The following is a 19,985-nucleotide window of genomic DNA, read 5'->3' on the forward strand; positions in this document are numbered from 1 at the left end:
AACTAAAGGCTTTTCATTTTGAAAACGAGGGAAGAGATGTTGCGAGGATGTGGAAATGAATTTCTTTTTTGCAAGCAGCTTAATTAAATATTTCGTCAATGTGGCTGTGTTTTTTTTTTCTTCAGTCTTTTTTTTTTTTTTTTTTGCGTAACGCAAATTTATATTTAATGGCTTTTGAATGTCGGCTGTTGAATGTGTAGCTGGAAGGGGAACTTGAGGCTCCGGTACGGATCTCCGCAGAGACCGTCCTACCTTGACACATTAAAGTGTAACTCGGAGAGGGAATTGGAAAAAGGTCCCTTGAATTTAAAATGCAGATCTCTGTGTACACCGGTAATGCATATTCCATTTTTAAATAATTTCTGGCTGTTTACAAAGTTCCAGGCTGTACTTTTTCATGCCGCTCTAGAGGATAGAGTTTTATTCCCCCAGTCTGGATGGTTTCTTAGATGAAGGCATTTCCATTTTTAATTTTAAAGAATTGTTAGCTGGTTTGACTTGATACTTCTGCTGTCATATCTGCATTTCTTACTGTTTTTCTCAGCGATCTACAAATGAATGTACTTTCTGTCTGTCCCTGGAATTTATTTTAGTATTTCAGATGAGCCTGAGATAGGAGTTGGTTTGTAGAACTACACTTTGCTGATGGAGGTAATAGTGATGGCCATTCATCCCCCATTAATGCCGTCATGTTCTCTATAAATGGTCTACTCACTCCTATGACATCACACAAATTTATAACCACCTTCCTAGATAGTAAAAACAGACAACTATAGAGACGAGGATTGTATGGTGTAGTTAGATTGTTCTAAGATAATTATGGGGATTGATCATATATGCAACAGTTGTTTTGAGCAGATCTGATTGGTTAAAATTATAGTTTCAACAAAATTGGCTTCTCATGATTCCCAATCAAAATTGTCGAGAATCTGTTTGATGTTTGCAAAATCCATTTGGTTGATAACTGCATGTTGTGTGGTCAGAGACTGTGCGAGGTACATTCTGATCTATTATGATCCATTCATTGATTGTTCTCAACCTATTTATATCCATTGGCAAAACTTGACCACTAGCCCATATCTGGCCAGGTTGGCTGCAGAGCTGCCTTTTTGATGTTTTGGATTGAACGATAAGAGCGTTGTGGACAGTACTGTACTATATTAGAAGGCAGTAATTTTATGGTTGGGTGCTAGATGTACATGACTGTCATATCTTCTGTAATGCCATTTATGTTGGATGTTAGTGTCTATTAATAAATGTGTTGTATTGATGGTGCAAAGATGCTGATAAATGGGACCCCCCACCCCCCCCCCCCCCCTACCCAACCAGATCCACCGATGCAGACTTATACAGATGCCTTTACTGGTGGTCTTTATTTGAAACAGTCTGAAATTGGTTCATCCTGCGGACGATGAGTTGGATCATCTCTTAGTAGGAGCAGGTTCCCCACACTACAGGTGAAGACATTCTGTTTTCCTGATTCCGAGTTCCTAGGATTGATCGTTCCAATAGTGCCTTCAGATGCTCTTACGATGTGCGTGTCTGAATATTTAAATGCCTTTGGAAGAGTGATTATCATTTTAGCCCTCTGATTTGGAAGAAACACAAGCTTGAGGAAGAATATAGAGAGCTGTTTGTCCAAAAGAAGATGCTGACGAGATTATGTCAAAGTTCAAACGTCAAAGTGGCGGGGGAACGTCATGCGATGACTGATAATTAGCATATATCCAATTTCCCTGTGGTTTGTAAAATATTTCAGCCAAGATCTTATCTGTCCTGGAGACTTGACCCTCACAAAAGCCAAAGTCTGAGGAGTTTTTTAATATGAGATCATGGGGGTGGAATCCTGGGATATGATCTACTAGAGAAGCTGAAGAGCTTATTGAATCGTTATGTTTATGTTCTTTCTTCTAACAAACTGGCCTGAAAGCAAAAGATCAATATCTCATTTTATTTCGCCATTTCATGGAATCAAATATGTTTGTTAGAGGAAAACTAAATATGGATGGAAGAATTTTGGCACGTCGACATCAGGACACCCATCTCGCTGATGTAGATCCTTAATTTCATGTTTGTAGTGTGGACTGAAAATTGCCATCGCCTGTGGCTCGATTGTACCAATTGCTTTGTGATGCATTTTAAGACTTTGAAGAAAATATATTGAAACTGGTGCACAGGAAAAAGTTGCTGGAACCAATTAGACATTTGCTGTCATTTCCTAAACACTACTGAATCTTGCAGTATTCACTGTAAAGTTAGTTGCAATCAATGCTAGGATCTGTTGGTTGTCTATTGGCCTTGAACTTCTTAGGAAAATAACAATTATCCCCAACACGAGTTTGAAGATTTCCTTCCGCACGTTGCTCCGTCCTGTTGACATTTAACAGGCCAATAGAATCCCTCCGATTTCTCCGCACTCTTGGAGATGTTTGGGTCTCGTGCATGGGTGAAATACCCCATTACCTAATAGACGAATGAATATGAACTTCAGTTATCCAGCTAATTGCTTATTATTGTTAGCAGTCACGCATGCTAATTGACACCAAGAATCTGCTTTATTAAAGAGCAGTATTTACAAATTGCACTTAACAGCTCGTTATGCAGAAACCTGGAGGTTGCAAGAGCTCTTGTGACAGTGATCTTATGTCCTACGTTTCTTTGGATCCATAATGTAATTGAGTGCAAACCCCTTCCATGGCTGTGTACTTTACTGTGCCGGAACTGCAAATCTCTCAGCCTGGAGTCTGGAGAATACAATTTATTATTCTGTGTAGCAGTCATACACTGGAAGCAGCTGTTATATTCTGCCTGTCAATTTACTAGGTGCTAGTGACATCTATGAGGCACAAAGTGCCTCATGCCTCGCTGATATTACAACATCATGGTGAATTGTTTGTTTAGGCCACACAATGGCAGCCTCCATGAGACGGGTATTCTTTATAATTGGAGCGTATTGTTCGTTGACTTTAATGTACGCTTCACCTCCTCTCCTCCCCAATAAAGGGGCATTATACTGAAACCTGAGTTATTTTGACACCAAAATCGATTATAGACTGTGTCTTTTTGAGAAACTCTTCCTTCCCTTCCAGGTCTTTCATTCGGAAGGTATTGCAGGGCATTTTTTCATGCTTATGTGTCCACTGGGTGGTGCTGTTGTTCCTATATTCATGAATGATGTGTTCTTTTAACCTGGCAGGTAACATATTGTCCAATTGTAGTTATATACTCTATCCCACAAACGTGAGTAAAGTAAGCTATACCAGATTCCGTGGCTTCATGCTGGAAATGGCAAAGTGCTTGTCAGGTGGATGTGGGAGTAAGTTACTTTTAAACCCTCTTCCCCCAGTAATTTACACCGGTCGAACCTTTCTTTCAAACACAAGACTATAGCAAGTAAAGGGAGCAACCATTTGTGTGTAGGACGCCCATCAGATGGGGCTCTGAGTTTTTGTTTTGGTCGCACCAATCTGACGTCTCAGATTAGAATTCATCCCCTGGGCGGGGGGCATTGTGTAAGACCGTGATCGCTCACCGCCAAGTGGCCCCATGATGCCATTGTCTTAACAGGTTTGCAGGACTGTTGTCTAGCAGAGGTATTCCAACATCATAAGTGTTATGAGCCAGGACCCAAATATAAATCACATCCATACGGCCCTCCTATTGCTCACTGATTGTATTCTACCATCCAGTAATGGTAATCATATTTAAATATTATTAATGCATTCATAATTGAGATTTAGTGCCGCAGTGTTTGTTCAGTATCTTGAAGCATACGGCCTAATTGTGTCTGTTTTGTTATTTATATTTGCTACTGGCCGCTATGTAAATATCAGTGACTCTGCACTTTGCCTTTTATCTTTTTACATTTTTTTTTTTTTTTTTTCCATCCATGGGTTTTTATTTAAAGGTTAGCGAGCATTCCCCTCTTCCCTGTCGGCTTCACTGCGTTTCCATACATTCCGCTCTGCAGCGGAAATATCCCCAGCTCCGAATGCATTCCTTTTATTAACTCTCCATTTACTTTGCCTAATAGCTACAACGCATTAGTTAAACGAACGCATTTACCAAATGTCAAGGCCGTTCATTTAAAGAGTCTCCAGTGTAAATAAAATTATATCCGCTTCTATTAAAATGACTAATAGCATCTACATATTCAAATACTGGAACAGACATGCAGTGCGGAGTTTAGTGAACTTAAAGGGGGGGGGGGAATAACCCAGAAAGTCGTCAGAGCTTAACGAGTGGTGAATTGCCGGTACATGGCACTGGCTGTGTTTGGAGAGGGGTGCGAGAGGGGGTGTACACTGAAATTCCTATTGCATAACGTCTGCCATCTGAAGCGTAGAGGGAGATAAGCTGCCCAGGTTTGCAGGAAGGTGAATGACTGGCATCTTAATTGGATTTTCCTACTTCATTGGCCAGTATCTTTACAAGCGGATCAGGCCGTCTCAGATTGCCATTAAGCGTAACCGCGCGTAATGTATCTCCACCGTCAGATAAACAGGGTTAGAACTTCAAGAAAAGTTGCATTTGGCCAAAGAAATGTTTCTTTTTTCTTTTATTCCTATCATTGTTCTATCGGCATAAAGAAGTCATTTAAATAAACCTTTTTGAAACCCATTTTTCTAGGGCATAGTTAACATAACATAGAGATTATACAGTTTGTGGGGTATAGGTGTGTATGCAGTTTGTTTTCATATGTATTAATCTGCATAAATGCAGAGGGATTTGTTTTGATCAATGTGTTTTGTGTGTGATAAGTGAAATGAACAAACTTATAATTTATATCCATTCTATTTCCCGTGGGGGGAGAGTTCTGCCCATGTATAAGGGAGCAGGTTATGGAAACTACAGTTCCCAGCATGCTTTGATCATCAATGGTGTTTACGACATGCAGGAAATAGAATTGAAGGTCCTACCTCCCCTGGTGACATGCTGAGACTTGTAGTTCTGTAACTGCTGCTTACCTCTGGACAGTGTCTAAAACAGAAAATTCTGTCTTTATTAAGTACTGATATCATCTGAGAATGTGCTGGAATATCCTCCATAGAGGTTTTACTAATAGGCTGATTATCTTTCCCCATCCTACAGATGCCTCTCCTGCGTGAATGGATCCTATCCCTGCCACTGGTGCAAGTATCGGCATGTGTGTACCCACAATGCAGCTGACTGCTCCTTTCAGGAAGGCAGAGTGAACATGTCAGAGGTAAGAACGCCGGATACATTCTTGATACAATGTAACACAACATTCTGTCCATTCTAATACCTGTGTCCCGGTCTCTTTTGGGTTGTCTTGATGTAAGAGGGAAAGATAAGGTTTCTGTGTCAACCGTGCTTTGGGCCTAGCTAAAAAAAAATCTTTTAAATACCATTGCCGTTCTCCTTGACAATCAGATGGGTTGAGTCAAACCCCTTAAATCACTGAATGTAATGTATGGCCCAGTCCATGGTATTGGGAACATGTTAATGAACGGCTGATTACAATACATTCTATCACATGCAGACTGTCATAATACAATGTCCCAACACCATGGAAATTGCTCTGCAAGCTCCAGGCACCACTGCCTGGTAAATCTGTTCAGGGTAGACTGAGGTAAAGCTAAATCTGATGAGCAGCGTGACTCTTGGAGATGAGGAACCCTACTGGTCTCACAAACCAAGTGATGGAACTAAAACTTAAATAAAAGTGGACAAAGCATTTAAATGACCTAATTCCAGATATAAAGTGGCAACTCTCACTGCAGTGCTATACAGGGGCATGACCCATCTTATAGCCAGCACAAATACAGAACTGGAGACACACACGTCGGTCACAAGGCTCACATTCCCCGGTCAGACAGACAGTTATCTATACTGGACACTGAATGTTCTGCTGTTAATCTCTGCATGGCTGTACAGATCCCAGGCCTACACTAGGCCTATTACCGTGTCTGTGTTGTGCTATGGAGATCTGCATTGAACAGGAGGAGTTTAGAGTCAATTGTTTCATTTCTGATAAACATTCAAGAAATAACATGAATATATTTTAAGCCACAGGATTACCTTCTTCCAAATATAATGCCCCTTGCCCCCACCCCCTCTTGAAGTCTGCGCCTCTCCTCCAAGCTCTCCCTCCCAACTGCAGAATATATAGGTCAGCTCTGACCTGGGGTGTTTGGTTGAATATATGGTGACTGACAGCTATGGAGAGGGGGGAAGGTTGAAGGGACACACAGCTGTCCTCCCCTACTGAACATCCTTAACCTTCTCCCTCCTAGGAAGATGTATGGTGCTATGGGGAGGAAAGGTTAACCTCTTCCCTGCCGGGGAATCTTCCTGATTATCATCTCCCATCAGTCTCAGCGACTCAGCAAAGCATCATGGGTGGACAAGGATGTGCTCTCCAGGTCCCTGTGCTGGCTTAGACCGTCTTGTACAGAACAGGGTACAGTGAATAACTGACTGTCACCCCAAGAGCTTTAAGCGGACCCACGCAGCGGACTCGGACATATTGTTGGCTGGACCAATATTCGGCTCGCTGGGAACTTGTGATATCACTGAGGATTGAGGCAGGTGACACGTTAACCCTTAGAGTGCCAGACACTCCAGTTTTTGGCAGGGGTTAAGGCTGCGTCTCTGTCTCCACCCGGCAGCTGCTGTTATCTATGCATTACATGGAAGGGACCTTCTGATCTGCTGGGAAAGGAGGCTGCAATTCAGCAGTGATTAATGATGTGTCTAGGCCCAATCCCGGGAAATATTTCCTGGTTGTATTCTCTGCCATTATCCCCACTCGTCTCCCTGACAGCCTCTTCCAGCGTCCGCAGATGACCAAATGTGCTGGTAATAAAGGATTCAGCAGGCGATAGATTAGATGAGGCCTGAGAAGAAAGAAGCAGTCTGCTCCATTCTCTGCAGCCGGGAGGGGGGAGCAGGGTAATGTGACGTCTGTGTGTATCCCATCGCTTCTGGGTACTAAACCCCCCTTACAGCCAAAGAGTTGACGTTTCCCCACCTGCGTGTTCCGTTACATGACATTGGACGGCTGCGGTAATATGACCCAGCTGTACACCTGTATACATACGAGGCACATGCTCCAACAGTTACAGGAGTTTCTTCATCGCTGAAAGTTCCGTTTATTTGGTCCACGTAGCGGTGTCGCCAGTATTAGTCTGCCTAATATCCCGTCGCCCTGATCATCAATTACTGATGTTTCCCCTCATATAAACATTTATATCTAAAGTTTAAATATTTTAATTTTATGAATGTGTTCTTTTTATGCAGGAATATTGGTTTTGTACATTTACGATTATTGGTATGAATGAGCGCTGCTTGGCCCACCTGCGATGTAGTCACATATAACTAGAGGTGGCGTCCAGTAGCCAAATCCACACATGAAATATAGGTCCAATTGGCAAGTGGTTGCCGACACGGTTCGCTTCATCATGTCTCTGCCCCTCATTCATGAGAAAGCAGCCAATCAGATCACTAGGAATCAGTGACATCACTGAGGCACCACTTGACGGATATTTCTGCTTTCTTCCCCAGGACTTGATCTTTCTTTATTCACTGGGTGTCACCCCACTTTGCATGGTATAGATCAGAGATAGGCAACCCGTGGCTCTCTGGTTGGCGTGGAACTACAAGCCCCAGCAGGAAGGGCCAGCTACGGTCCGTTGCAGTGCTTGTCTGTGTAACGTGGTGTTGGGTTTCAGTATCCTTGGACAATATGAACAGATAAATGATCAGCATATGAAGGATACAATAATACGGCCCGCAGTACGCAGCGCTGATAAACAAATGAACTTACATGTCAAACTCTTCATCTTAATTACACGGCCCACAGTTCTCCTCCAGACATTATCTCCGGAGTGTGGCGAGCGGGGGGGGGGGGGGGGGGGGAAGGTGTGCGCCGAGTTCTGTCTTTGTGACTCCGCAGCCTTCTCTGGTGCCTGCAATTAAAAATGAATTATCGTTTAATAAAAAGTCTGATCTCAGTGGATTAGAGGACTGGCCCCTATCGCTCGGAGTGAAGGTTGCTTGTGAATTGAGGCCGAGTTCAGGCGAAGGTGACTGAAGTTTTCTTCCTATAATACAGAGATATTATCTCTTCCTTGTTTCTTAACCTGTCACCTGTTCTGTTTCCTCACCTTGGTTTACTTCAATTTCGCGTCACCTCTTATGTCTCCCAGTATTATCCTCCTTATGTCTCTTCTCCACGGTCCCCTATATCCTGCCTTCTCTGCAGGGTCTTAATTTGAGGGTTATCCCACTTTATTCTCCCTGCATTAATGCACTCTATTCCAGCAATCGCCCCCCCCTCCTCTCGCTCGATAAATGCGGCACAGCTTCCGGCCTCAATTTTTATTTAGAACGTTACTAAAATTACTGCTGTAGAATAACGATCACATAGTGAAGCTTGAATCTGGCACACTCGTATTGTTTTGGATGTCAAATGCAGTAACATAGTAACAATCTAGCTACTTACCATTTATAGTAATAGTAACAATTTATTCTGCCGTTAAGGCCTAAATAATGTAAAGGCACAGAGTCTGCACTGAGCGATTGTCAGATCAGCTGGTTGGACGGTACTACAGCTTGTACCATCAGTTCTTCCTATGCTGTAATCTTGTCCAGACTTTTACGCCCAGGACAATGACAGAACATCATGTTATTTAGTCCCTCTGGTAGGTTCAGTACCCACAACACCACCTTTGACTACCTGGCTTCAGATCGTATCAACACACCTTTGTTTTGGATCTCCTATCCAACACACCCTTCCTTTCTTCATCAGGATTAGTGTTTTCTGGCTGTTATAAGTTTCTTTGTATCCATATTTCTCATCTCTTTAATGTCTGGTCTATGTTCCCCTACTGAAGTGACAATATATGCTAACGTTATTTTAAAATGAATATTTTCTGTAGCGCTCTTGCTATGGCATGCTGGGCATTGTAGTCCTTCCAGAGCTAGGGAGGCACAGGTTACCTACCTTACAAATAATGATATGTTGCAGTATTATGTACAATGTGAAGACTGGTGTTTATTCTGAAGTGTGGGCGGATGAAGCAGGAATGTCATATTTAATTTGCAGACGGAATGTTCCATAGTTTTCTATCCTCTCTTTATAAACCTTACAATCCTCTGCACCATATAAGAAAATAAAGCTTAGTGCATCTATCCCCTGTAATGAGAAACGCTCCATATGGCTGTCGTTTTTTAGTTTTATACCCACATTGTCTTAGTTTTGGGGTGGTTGTCGGAGGTGGCTTAAAATCATTTGTTGCATCACAAAGCATTCGCTATTAAATACAGGTTTCTTGGCTCTGATTCTAAGATGTGTTTCATGTTAGAGGTTATAGTTTGCAATAGTGTTATGGATATGTGTGTACTGCAGTGAGGCTTGTTTTAAGACGTCAGTAATTAGCAAATTGCATCCCCCTTAGAAAGATTAAATATGCACAACGTGTCTCGGTGAAGTTTGGTTCAGCTTCCAAAATGGCGGCCTTCGCTGTATGTAGGTGCCTGAGTGCATTTTAAGTGACGCTGTGGGTTTGAGCAGTTTTCCTTTGAATACTACCCTACAAGGATTGTTCTGATCGGAGATGTCTCACTAGCTCATAAAGAATTTTACACATCTATTTGAGACTGTTCATTCCTTTAATTGACGTGTATTATAACAAGCTGGTTATAGTTTTTTTATCCTTGTGATTCTATAAGTAGTCTGACGAGATCACAAGATCTACGTCACTGGGATAAACCAACCAATTAAAATAAATATATAATTTTCATAGGCAGCTTTGTGTAATGTTTCTATAGAATGCAGAGTATGGAAAAGGCTCGTATAGATTGCATTCTCTCAAGGTGTTATTCAGTATTAACGTGAAATCAGTGCTCTGGCCTAAACACGGCGTTTGATTGTAAAAGTCCTGATTTTGTTTATCTCCATGTACCCGTGGAATGCCAATGAGGACTTGAGAGACACTGATTCTCTGATATGACAGAGTAGGCAGCGGTCCTGCCGCACGTCAGTCTGCCCGGCGCACGGCTTGACTCTAGTATATTTATGGAGACTCTTGACAGACAGTAAAGCAGCGTTGGATTTGCATAGATCTGAGTAATTGTGCAATATTCCCAGGCCGCTGATTGGTTTCCGCCTTTCCATTTCCATACCATTTTCAGAACGCATCTTTCAAACCGTCTTTTGTGCTTTGAGCGACGTTGGGGATAAATCCTCTGATGACGCAGCGGAGATTCATCATGTCGATACTGAGAGAGGTGGGTGAGAAGAAGCGATCCATCCAGCCTCTAACAGAGGACACTTATAGAGGGGGGGGCAGTGGGGAGAGGACTAAAGGGCAATTGTCCTGACCTTTGCAATTACAGAACTCTCTGTCTCCATCACTGTGAGTGTTACAGGCTTTAAGTGAAGTCTATGACTAATGAAAGTCGTTCCGCCATGAAGTGCTCAGTAACCTCTCCGCCCAATCCGTTCATTGCTCGGCTTACTGTAACTAGGTATCCCAAGACCCATCCTCTGGTGTCCCAGCACATTTTGATTTAGAATTGAATTGGTTTAAAATATCATTCAGAAATGGTAAATATTGTCAGTTGCAGCTTATAGGGTTTTTCTCCTAATCATCCCACTTGTGGCAAAAGTTCTACCCGTCAAGTTGCCACTTACCCCTATCGTACGCTACTGGTGTGGAACGCACCAGTAAGAGAGAGTGCTCACGTTTTAGTGGTCCGTGTCTTTGTAGTGGATTGTGTCCCTGATTGGTATGATATAAAGTCATAGGGCACAGAACGCAATTAAATACAACACAGCCAGAATAAGGTCATTGAGAGACAACTTGCAGCTCTCTAGGAGTGGTGGGACTACAAGTCCCAGTATGCCACAGTTATCTACCTGTCTCGAAAAGTGCACCGGCCGCTTCTAAACAGCCAGGACCACCCCTGAGAGTGCAGCCTATCGGATCACTAGGAACGAGCACCTCACGAAGATTCTCTGTGATGTCACTGGCTTCTAGTGATTTGATAGGCTGACAAAATGGCAGCTTCCACTGTGTAGGTGACATGTTCTCCTTATATAACACATGGGTGGAACCCCCCATGTCAGTTATAATGCAGCTTCCAGCCGGGTTTGTATATAAAATAGGGTAAATAAATGCCCCTATGTTTTACATAATATTTGTACAATAATACAGAAACCCCCATTTATATGTGCAATAGAATTTATTTGAGTTTTAAATCTGTTTTTAGAGCCTGTGTTTTGATTGGTCATGTCAAAAAGTTGTTTTTTGGCCACCTGAAATATATAAATATACATAATTTTTTCCCCCGTTTGTATTACTTAGTCTTATAATCCCTGACGTTTGTTTTGCAGGAGTTTTGTTTAACATGTCAGGCTGAGATATTTCTGGCATTCTGTCTTTCCTGGTAAGAGAGGAGGAAGTTTAGTGTATACATGGATGGGGGGAGGGGGGGGGGTGTATTCCAGATGCTCATGACATTACAAGGACCCTGCAGACCGACCTTGTTTCTTAGAAACCAAAACAAACTTGGAAATGCTAAGTATGATTGTGGAAATACGTGATTCTGCAGTCCTGCCAGCTCCACATACAGGGACAGCCCAGGAAGCTGGGATCACAACCCCGAGCTATTCTGGGCCGGTTAACTGCCGTGGGTTTAACCTTTTCTTAGCCTTTCTTGTGTAAATATTTATAGTGGTCTAAAGCAGATATTTTTTTGTTAGGAAGACCAAACTAACACGTACCTAACACAAATAAATCCCAAGACTGCAAATGTTGTTAAAGTAGTGGTTTGTAACATTAAATTTTACATACATGATCATATAAATGTATTAATTTTAACTTCTAAATCAGCCTTACGCTAGCCGTGAACATGGAACGAGGTACGGTGTGCAGAATTATCACAGAATTTGTCTATTGTGCTGTCTACAAGCAGGTCACATGGGGACAGTGTTTCCTATTGGCCGATGACTTCACAAAATGCGGTCGTTGGTCAAATGGCTAATCCATCCTGACCGACCAAATCGATTCCTAACTGGACCGGGTGATGGTTGCGGCTTTGCATGCAGCATTTTGGGTTTATTTGGTTTAAAAGAGAATGCCAATCTTTATATAACCCCATCCCCCTTCTAATTCTAGCAGCAGTATGTCTGTTTATTTTAATTCAAAAGACATCCCTACTTTTCATTAAAGGCTGTCTGCCAGCATTGTCCCTATTTTATAATCGTGACCATTGAAGCCGTGTTACTTGTTCCGTGTGCTGAATGCAGTTCTCACTACAGTAGAATTGTGCTCTGCATGGGGTGGGACGAAAGCTGGAAGTGGATGATGTGGAAGAGACGACGTCTGAGCTGACTGTACTATGTGTAATGGGTTTTCTAGCGGTCATGGAAATAATCCGCACATAATACTTTCACCTCTCTGTATTTAGGGCTCAGACAGGACGTCCTCGTGACTCGTTGGGTTCAGTGTGCGCGGGGTGTGCTGCAGGTGTTTCCTCTGATAGATTGCTTTGCATATTTTTGGGATGAGATACTTTGGATAAATTGGCATGTGACCTTATATTCGGGGTAAGAGAGGAAAGATATGATGACTAAAGAGTAGCTGTCACTGCATAGTGGAGGTCAGGTACGAGGAGTGTCTTTGTTTTGTACCGATGTCCCTGGTTGGTCCGCCTAGTGCCCCCGAGCTGCGTGTCTGCTCTCGCCTTAACCTCCCCAATGTGCGGAAAAGCAGAATAATCTCCGGGGGCTTTATTTACTAAATTGCGGGTTTGAAAAAAATGGAGATGTTGCCTATAGCAACCAAATAGATTCTAGCTGTCATTTTGTAGAATGTACTAAAATGATAGCTAGAATCTGATTGGTTGCTATAGGCAACATCTCCACTTTTTAAACCTGCAGTTGAGTAAACAGACCCCAAGAGCTGCAAAGTGTAAATGTCGCGTCAGTCTGCAACTTCCTTCCACTTTAGAACAACCCCGGCGTTACATTCATTTTTTCGATTGTTTTCTAAAAAGCTGCTTGGTGCAGCTTCGTGTATGGCTCTAATGTGTCGTGATCGGGATAGTCTTTATTACAGGTGACCGTTTTGTCTGTATAAAGCTTTTTGTTGTGTTCTCTGCGGAAGTGTAACATTCAGGATCCCGTTAAAAGTACAGGATGAGTCTGTGACAGGATACGAGGGTACCAGGAAGAAACTCGCATGAACGTGGGGAGAACATAGAAATAGGTAGCCCCCTCTAACCTGATGCTATGGGATGGCGATATTAACCAGTGCGTTGCTGTTTGATCACTGGAGATCTGTAAGGCCTGTTATTAGATTGTGATGAATGATTTGTCTCGTAGTCCCAGACTTGCATGCTCCACCTGTCACTAACACATAACCTGGGCTAATAAGACTAGTGTACCATAAATCCAACAACTTGGTCACCCACTTAATATTGTCCTGTGACAGCTCAGCCCTCCACGGACCTCCTGAGCCGGTCCCTCTGGTGGCACTTTGCAGCTGTTGAAATTGCATTTCCTTTGTTTGGTGTTTTGCAATGAACTGGATTTATGTCCCCCGTCTATCGGAAAGAATATTAATGTAGCACTAGTGCAGAATACAGCCTACGTCCCGGTCACGCTTAAATGACAAATGAACTGGACCAACTGCTAGGAAAAATGATATCTGCTTTTCACATTTTCATCAATGTGTTTTCTGAGCACAGCTCCGACGTGTAGATGTCATGTGGCCTAACGATATGGAGAAGGATTATCTCTATAGAGACTGGGTGCGTTGGTTGTGATGTCTACATTCGTAAGATGTATGCTAGATGAAAGCTTGAGGTCCTTTTATTTAACATTCATTGTTCAAAATTTATTGAAGAAATATTAAGCATTTGGATGTAATTTCAATGACATGCAGTACCATTAGCAGTCAGTAGGTGGTACATTGTACTATGTCAGCAGCAAAATCTCTATAGTTGCTAATGGCAAGCGACCACAACTAGTTGATTTAAGACAATTTGCGTGTCTGTCATAGGAAAATGGTAAATTAAATCCAATCTATGCTCCTTTTTCACATTAGAGAATGCAGTTTTCAAGTCTAATTTAATTTAAAACAAAATGTACTTAAATATCTTTCTTTTTTTCATCTTAATTACTTAACACTTGTTTTTGCCGAAACTCAGCATAAATTATATTTTATGCATATCAGGTTATTGTATTGAAGCAAAGTTGTTTGTAAGAAATAATCGTTACATTATCTGTAGGCTCTTCCCTCTGACGTGTATAGGGTTAATGCTAGACTTCCTTCAATAACGAGCCCTTGGGATCTCCCCCTGCAAAACTTGTAGTTATCGTGCCTCCAGGCCTCTCCGTAACAAAACATGTTATTAGCTTTCCCTATGCAGGCCGCCCCTGTATTTAGACTTAGCGATGTACGGTTCTCCAGGGCTCCCCTTCTCTCCGCTGACCTTGTCCCGAATGGGTTGACCTTGCAATGTGGCTGTGAGAGTTGCATCAGAATTTCTTGTGCTGATGCTAAAACCCCGGGGGAGATCTGTGTTTTTCACCGTCAGCTGTTTATCTTCTCCCTCCTAGTGTGTGCTAGGAAGTTATCCACTAAAGAGAGCAACTCTGCTGTAACGTCGGTGACGGTAGTGACCAGATGGTACCAGATAATCCGGAGTGATCTGTATCTCTCCTGGTTCTCTAGTTCTCCTCATTGCTCTACCCTCCATCACGAGGTGTGAAATGTGCTGACCCCGTTCATGTTAATCTGTTGCCATCTGCTCCCCTGATTCCTGCTTCTCCAACTTTGTTTCCTGACCTATGAATAAGACGTTTTCACGGGTTAATCTTTTCCCACCTCACCACCCCCTGCCAGGTTGCTGTTCCTTAATATCATGTCCATGAACAGTTTAGAAGCTGTTTAATAAAGCAAATTATCTTTTTAAATATATTCTTGAGAATTAGATGTGTAAGAAGTGGTTACAGGTAACCTCCAGTTTTAGGGGCAGATTCTATTCAGTGTGAGGTGCTGCTGAACACCGCCTCAGTGGTCGGCCTCAGAACACCGCCTCAGTGGTCGGCCTCAGAACACCGCCTCAGTGGTCGGCCTCAGAACACCGCCTCAGTGGTCGGCCTCAGAACACCGCCTCAGTGGTCGGCCTCAGAACACCGCCTCAGTGGTCGGCCTCAGAACACCGCCTCAGTGGTCGGCCTCAGAACACCGCCTCAGTGGTCGGCCTCAGAACACCGCCTCAGTGGTCGGCCTCAGAACACCGCCTCAGTGGTCGGCCTCAGAACACCGCCTCAGTGGTCGGCCTCAGAACACCGCCTCAGTGGTCGGCCTCAGAACACCGCCTCAGTGGTCGGCCTCAGAACACCGCCTCAGTGGTCGGCCTCAGAACACCGCCTCAGTGGTCGGCCTCAGAACACCGCCTCAGTGGTCGGCCTCAGAACACCGCCTCAGTGGTCGGCCTCAGGACACCGCCTCAGTGGTCGGCCTCAGGACACCGCCTCAGTGGTCGGCCTCAGGACACCGCCTCAGTGGTCGGCCTCAGGACACCGCCTCAGTGGTCGGCCTCAGAACACCGCCTCAGTGGTCGGCCTCAGAACACCGCCTCAGTGGTCGGCCTCAGAACACCGCCTCAGTGGTCGGCCTCAGTGGTCGGAAGTGCATATTGTCTATGGTATGAAATCTCTGCTCAATTTTCTGCAGACACCTCACATCGAATTGTATTCCCCTCCTTCGTGTGGATGACCCTAAGATGTTCAACCTGACCAGCTCGGAATACGGTAATCTGAGCCTGGTACAGAGGTTAGACCAGTGCCAACATGTCTCCCCAGTTATTCTCAAGATCTTTCTGGGTCTTCCACACATGAAATAACTGATTTGTTTACAATATTTTAAAAAGACTAAAAAAATAAATAAATTCTTGTCTTGTTTAAATATAGTTTGGCCATGTTTCTCCTTAAACCACTAGAATGACTGCTGAGTCTGTCTCCTGCTCATTGTCATTCAGTGATAGAAAACAAGAGTAACAAAAATGAATTTCTGGAAAATCATAAGTTATAAATACCTTGTGACACATGGAATTGATGGTAAATGACAAGAAGGCAATTTTAGGGCGGACTGGTCACCTCTGTGACAGGTCCTCATTAAGTACAGGATTTAAGTAGCTTGTGGTGGAAATAGCATGCAAGGTGCCCAGGCCATCGTGCCAACAGCGGGCAGTGCTGTCCTTGTGCTCTACATCAGTAAGAACAGCTGATTTGGGGCAGGGGCTTTGGAAGCAGCTAAGCGGTTAGAACTTCGGAGAGGGCACTGCTGATGGGAACAAATCATTTGGGGCCCCTCTGCTGATGGGAACAAATCATTTGGGGCCTCTCTGCTGATGGAACAAATCATTTGGGGCCCTTCTGCTGATGGAACAAATCATTTGGGGCCCCTCTGCTGATGGAACAGATCATTTGGGGCCCCTCTGCTAATGGAACAGATCATTCGGGGCCTCCCCTCCGCTGATAGGAACAGATGATTTGGACTCCAGATGAATTTGAGAGAGTGTAATTGAGAGCCACTACTCTGCCAGCTTTACTCCCAGATTCCCAATTGCTGGCATCTGCTGGATGTGGTACAATAGATTCTGTGATGAACCATAAGGGTGTTTTGGCACATTACATACACTGCGGTTAGCGCCTTTCCTCTCTCTGTTAGATGTTGGATGGAACACGTGTGTCTCACATGTTAAGCTGGGTACACACTACACTGTTTTCGTCCAATAATCGGCTCAATCAGCCAACATACGACCGCTCGTTCAAAAGTCGGGTCAGTGTGTGCAGTGACACGATGGTCGAAAGTCTGCCCAAATGGATGATTATCGCCTCATTTGGTTGGTTGTACCGTTTAATATTTGCTTTCCAATCTCGTTTCCGTTGTGTACTGTGTATAAACTTCCGACCGATCCACAACAGTGAGTACAAAATTACAGTCATTGCTCACGACAACATGGCTGTAAAAAGTCGCTAAAGGGACGTCCGCTCTTCCCTTTATCGTCCTAAACAAGGCTAGTGTGTATGCAGTCCATGGACCGAGCGAACGGACCATCGATCGCATGTAAAATCCCTCGGCATAAAAAGTTGGTCGAAATTTCTGTAGTGTGTACCCAGCTTTACACAGAGGTTGCTGGATGCACACAGCCAGCTAGTGCCCCATATTTTGGCATAAGATGTACACCTCTGCACCGTGTCATTGACCTCCACTCATATCCTGCTCAGGAACATCTGCCTCGTGTCATTTGGGTATAAAGCTCAGTGTTGACACCTCACATGAGGGGCACTGACACCTGGAACCGGTAAGATAACAGGTAGTATGGGCAGGAGGTCTGGTGTGCCTCATGGGTACTCTAGTTCTCACTACAGATGTTGTGTGTGGGGTGTAAGGGTTCATTACATATCTTTTATTCTGCAAAATATTTTTAATGTTCTGCAATTACTTTGATGTCTTCTAGTTGTCAGGTAATGATCACTCTCCTCTCTCTTCTTACAGGACTGTCCTCAGATTCTGCCTTCCACCCAGATCTACATCCCAGTTGGCGTGGTAAAGCCGATCACACTGACCGCCAAGAACCTGCCGCAGCCGCAGTCAGGACAGCGTAATTACGAGTGCATCTTCCACATCCCGGGGAGTGTGACGCGGGTCACTGCTCTACGCTTCAACAGCACCAGCATTCAGTGTCAGAACACGTCGGTAAGACCGAGTGCTGAGCTCAGCCAATGCTCCCTATTTATCAACTGAAATACAGCTCCATATGTCATAGGGCCACTAAACCTAAAATACAAGGGAGGCATCCATGTTGTAGGGTGGACCAATACTACGCCTGTCACTAGCTCCAAGTGAATTGATTGGTTGCCTTCTCAGTGGTTCAGCTCAGTGCCTAAAATAGCTGAAAGCGGAGAACAGTAGCTCGGCAAGGTCCATAACAAATGCACGTAGTCTCAAAGATCTCCCTTTTGTCAAGATGTGCAACATTTTACATCTATAGCGGTGAATGTTTCCAGATAGCTGTGTTTTTTGACGGCTTTTTGCTTGTTAAACAAAGCCCGACAAAGTGTGTGCTCCTCACAGTAACTGTTGGGAACAACGTTCAATGATGTTGTTGCCGTGTGTGACATTATTATACAACGACTGTTTATGTTGCCTTGCTTTGCATTGTTATCCTGACATCTGAGGGAATATAACTAAATTAAGTGTTTAACAGTGTTTTAAATTCAAAAACTCCTTAAGTCATTTTGTGGAACATTTTCGGTGATTTCTATCATATTGTAGAAGTAGAAAGACTCTTCTGTGTGTTTTGTTTTTTCCTTTTAAGTTATTTTGAGTTGATGATTTCATCAGTACTTTGTGTGATTGTAGTGACTGGGGCACAATTTCATTGCGATCACCCAGCACAGATGTAAAGAGAGGCCCGAATTGTTGTCAGTCAGAAACTGATTTAGATCACAAGATAATTCATAATAAGAGACTATGTCCATTCTCCCAAATCAGTCATATCTTACATTTCTCCCACCACCAGCCCCTGACATGAGATATAACGGACATCTAGAGGCAGCTGGAGAGGGGGGGGGCCTGAGGTGTCAGGAGGACGGCAAGTCATTGTCTTTGGAGAAAGGCTGAGGGGGGGGGGGGTCGTTGGATATGTTTGAGGGGATTACGATCCACCTTTCCTTGCTTGGCTTTGCCATATGTCACTAGTAGACTGTTAGTGGTCGTATAAATTAATTTGCTGAAATATATGCCCGATACACATTACCGACGAGATATTTTGTAGAATTGATGGGTTAGACTTGCTGTACTGTGATTATTGTTTTCTTATAAGATTAAGGTGCAGAAAAAATAGAGTTTTAACAAAACTGGAACCTTCATGTATAAATTCAATATATATATAGTTAAGGATGACTCTTCGGTCTCCTGTCTAACAGAACAGCTGCTAACCTAGACCTCTGCAATTCATTGTCTTCAATAGTAAAAAATAATAAATTACTAAATAATGGACTTATTTGTGTGGGGGTGACGTCTGGTCCCCCCCAAACCGTCCTATATACACCGTATTTTACATCTGCAGGTGTCGTTATATAATCACGCACCTGTGTTTTCCTAATCCCCTTCTATCCGCCAGCCTGTGTGTTCTATATAATATCGTTATATTTATGTGTAGTTGGTGTTTTATAATCTGTGTGTGGGTGGTTTCTGGTCCTGGTGCTTATGACGGGCCTATTTCAGCTCTGTTTTTTTCCTTAATAAACCTATTTACATAGTGTTTATCTCCCAAAGGCACAGACAGGCTTTTATGATTACAAAACAGCAGCAAATTAGAGCACAACAAAACAGCGTAGAATATAATCTAAATTCAGGAGGAAACATTTTATGGAGATGGTCTGTATTAGATGTCAGGGTTATGAGGAATGAGGGTGAAGGTCTGCTGGCTGGTCTTTGGTATTTGCAGAGATATTGTGTATATTTCATGTGCGTTATCCATAAGGAACTTGCTAGATTTCTACACTCAGGAGTCGTCTGTTCCTGGTCAATGACTGCGTTTTGTTAAGGTGCTTGTTAAACGCTGCTTAGAGTAAGATTTTAAAGGATGGTTCGTCCCAGTGGGCTTCAAGTATCGTGGAAAATTAAATAGATCTGCTGCTTTCTGTGATCAGGAAGATTGTGCACATGCATTCCTCAGTGTTGTTGAAAGGTCTTTGTTACATATATGTTCAGGAGCACAAAAAAGTACAGTTTGCCCAATAGAAGTGCACTGGGGACCATCATTAAACTTTAATTTATAGATGTTCAGTCCCCCTTAGATCTTGTTGTCGCAGTGCATTTCCTCAAGTGGCTTTCATCGTGAATTCCCTGAATTGTGGACATTTACAAAGTAACCCTAGATATATAAACTAATGAGTTGGCAACTTGCACCTCCTGTATCTATATACTGAA

General features: G+C 43.3%; 1 protein-coding gene and 1 long non-coding RNA gene across 2 annotated transcripts in view; one reads left to right on the plus strand and one right to left on the minus strand.

The window, feature by feature from the left end:
• The window catches only part of LOC142099786 (uncharacterized), a 365,154-nt gene that overhangs the window by 229,649 nt on the left and 115,520 nt on the right, over positions 1–19,985 (minus strand). The window lies entirely within an intron of this gene.
• The window catches only part of PLXNA1 (plexin A1), a 195,687-nt gene that overhangs the window by 122,873 nt on the left and 52,829 nt on the right, over positions 1–19,985 (plus strand). Inside the window, 2 exon segments of the mRNA XM_075183644.1 lie at positions 5,092–5,206; positions 17,544–17,744. Coding sequence (XP_075039745.1) covers positions 5,092–5,206; positions 17,544–17,744 — 316 coding nt within the window.

This window comes from Mixophyes fleayi, chromosome 8 (assembly GCF_038048845.1).
Source record: "Mixophyes fleayi isolate aMixFle1 chromosome 8, aMixFle1.hap1, whole genome shotgun sequence".
NCBI lineage: Eukaryota > Metazoa > Chordata > Amphibia > Anura > Limnodynastidae > Mixophyes > Mixophyes fleayi.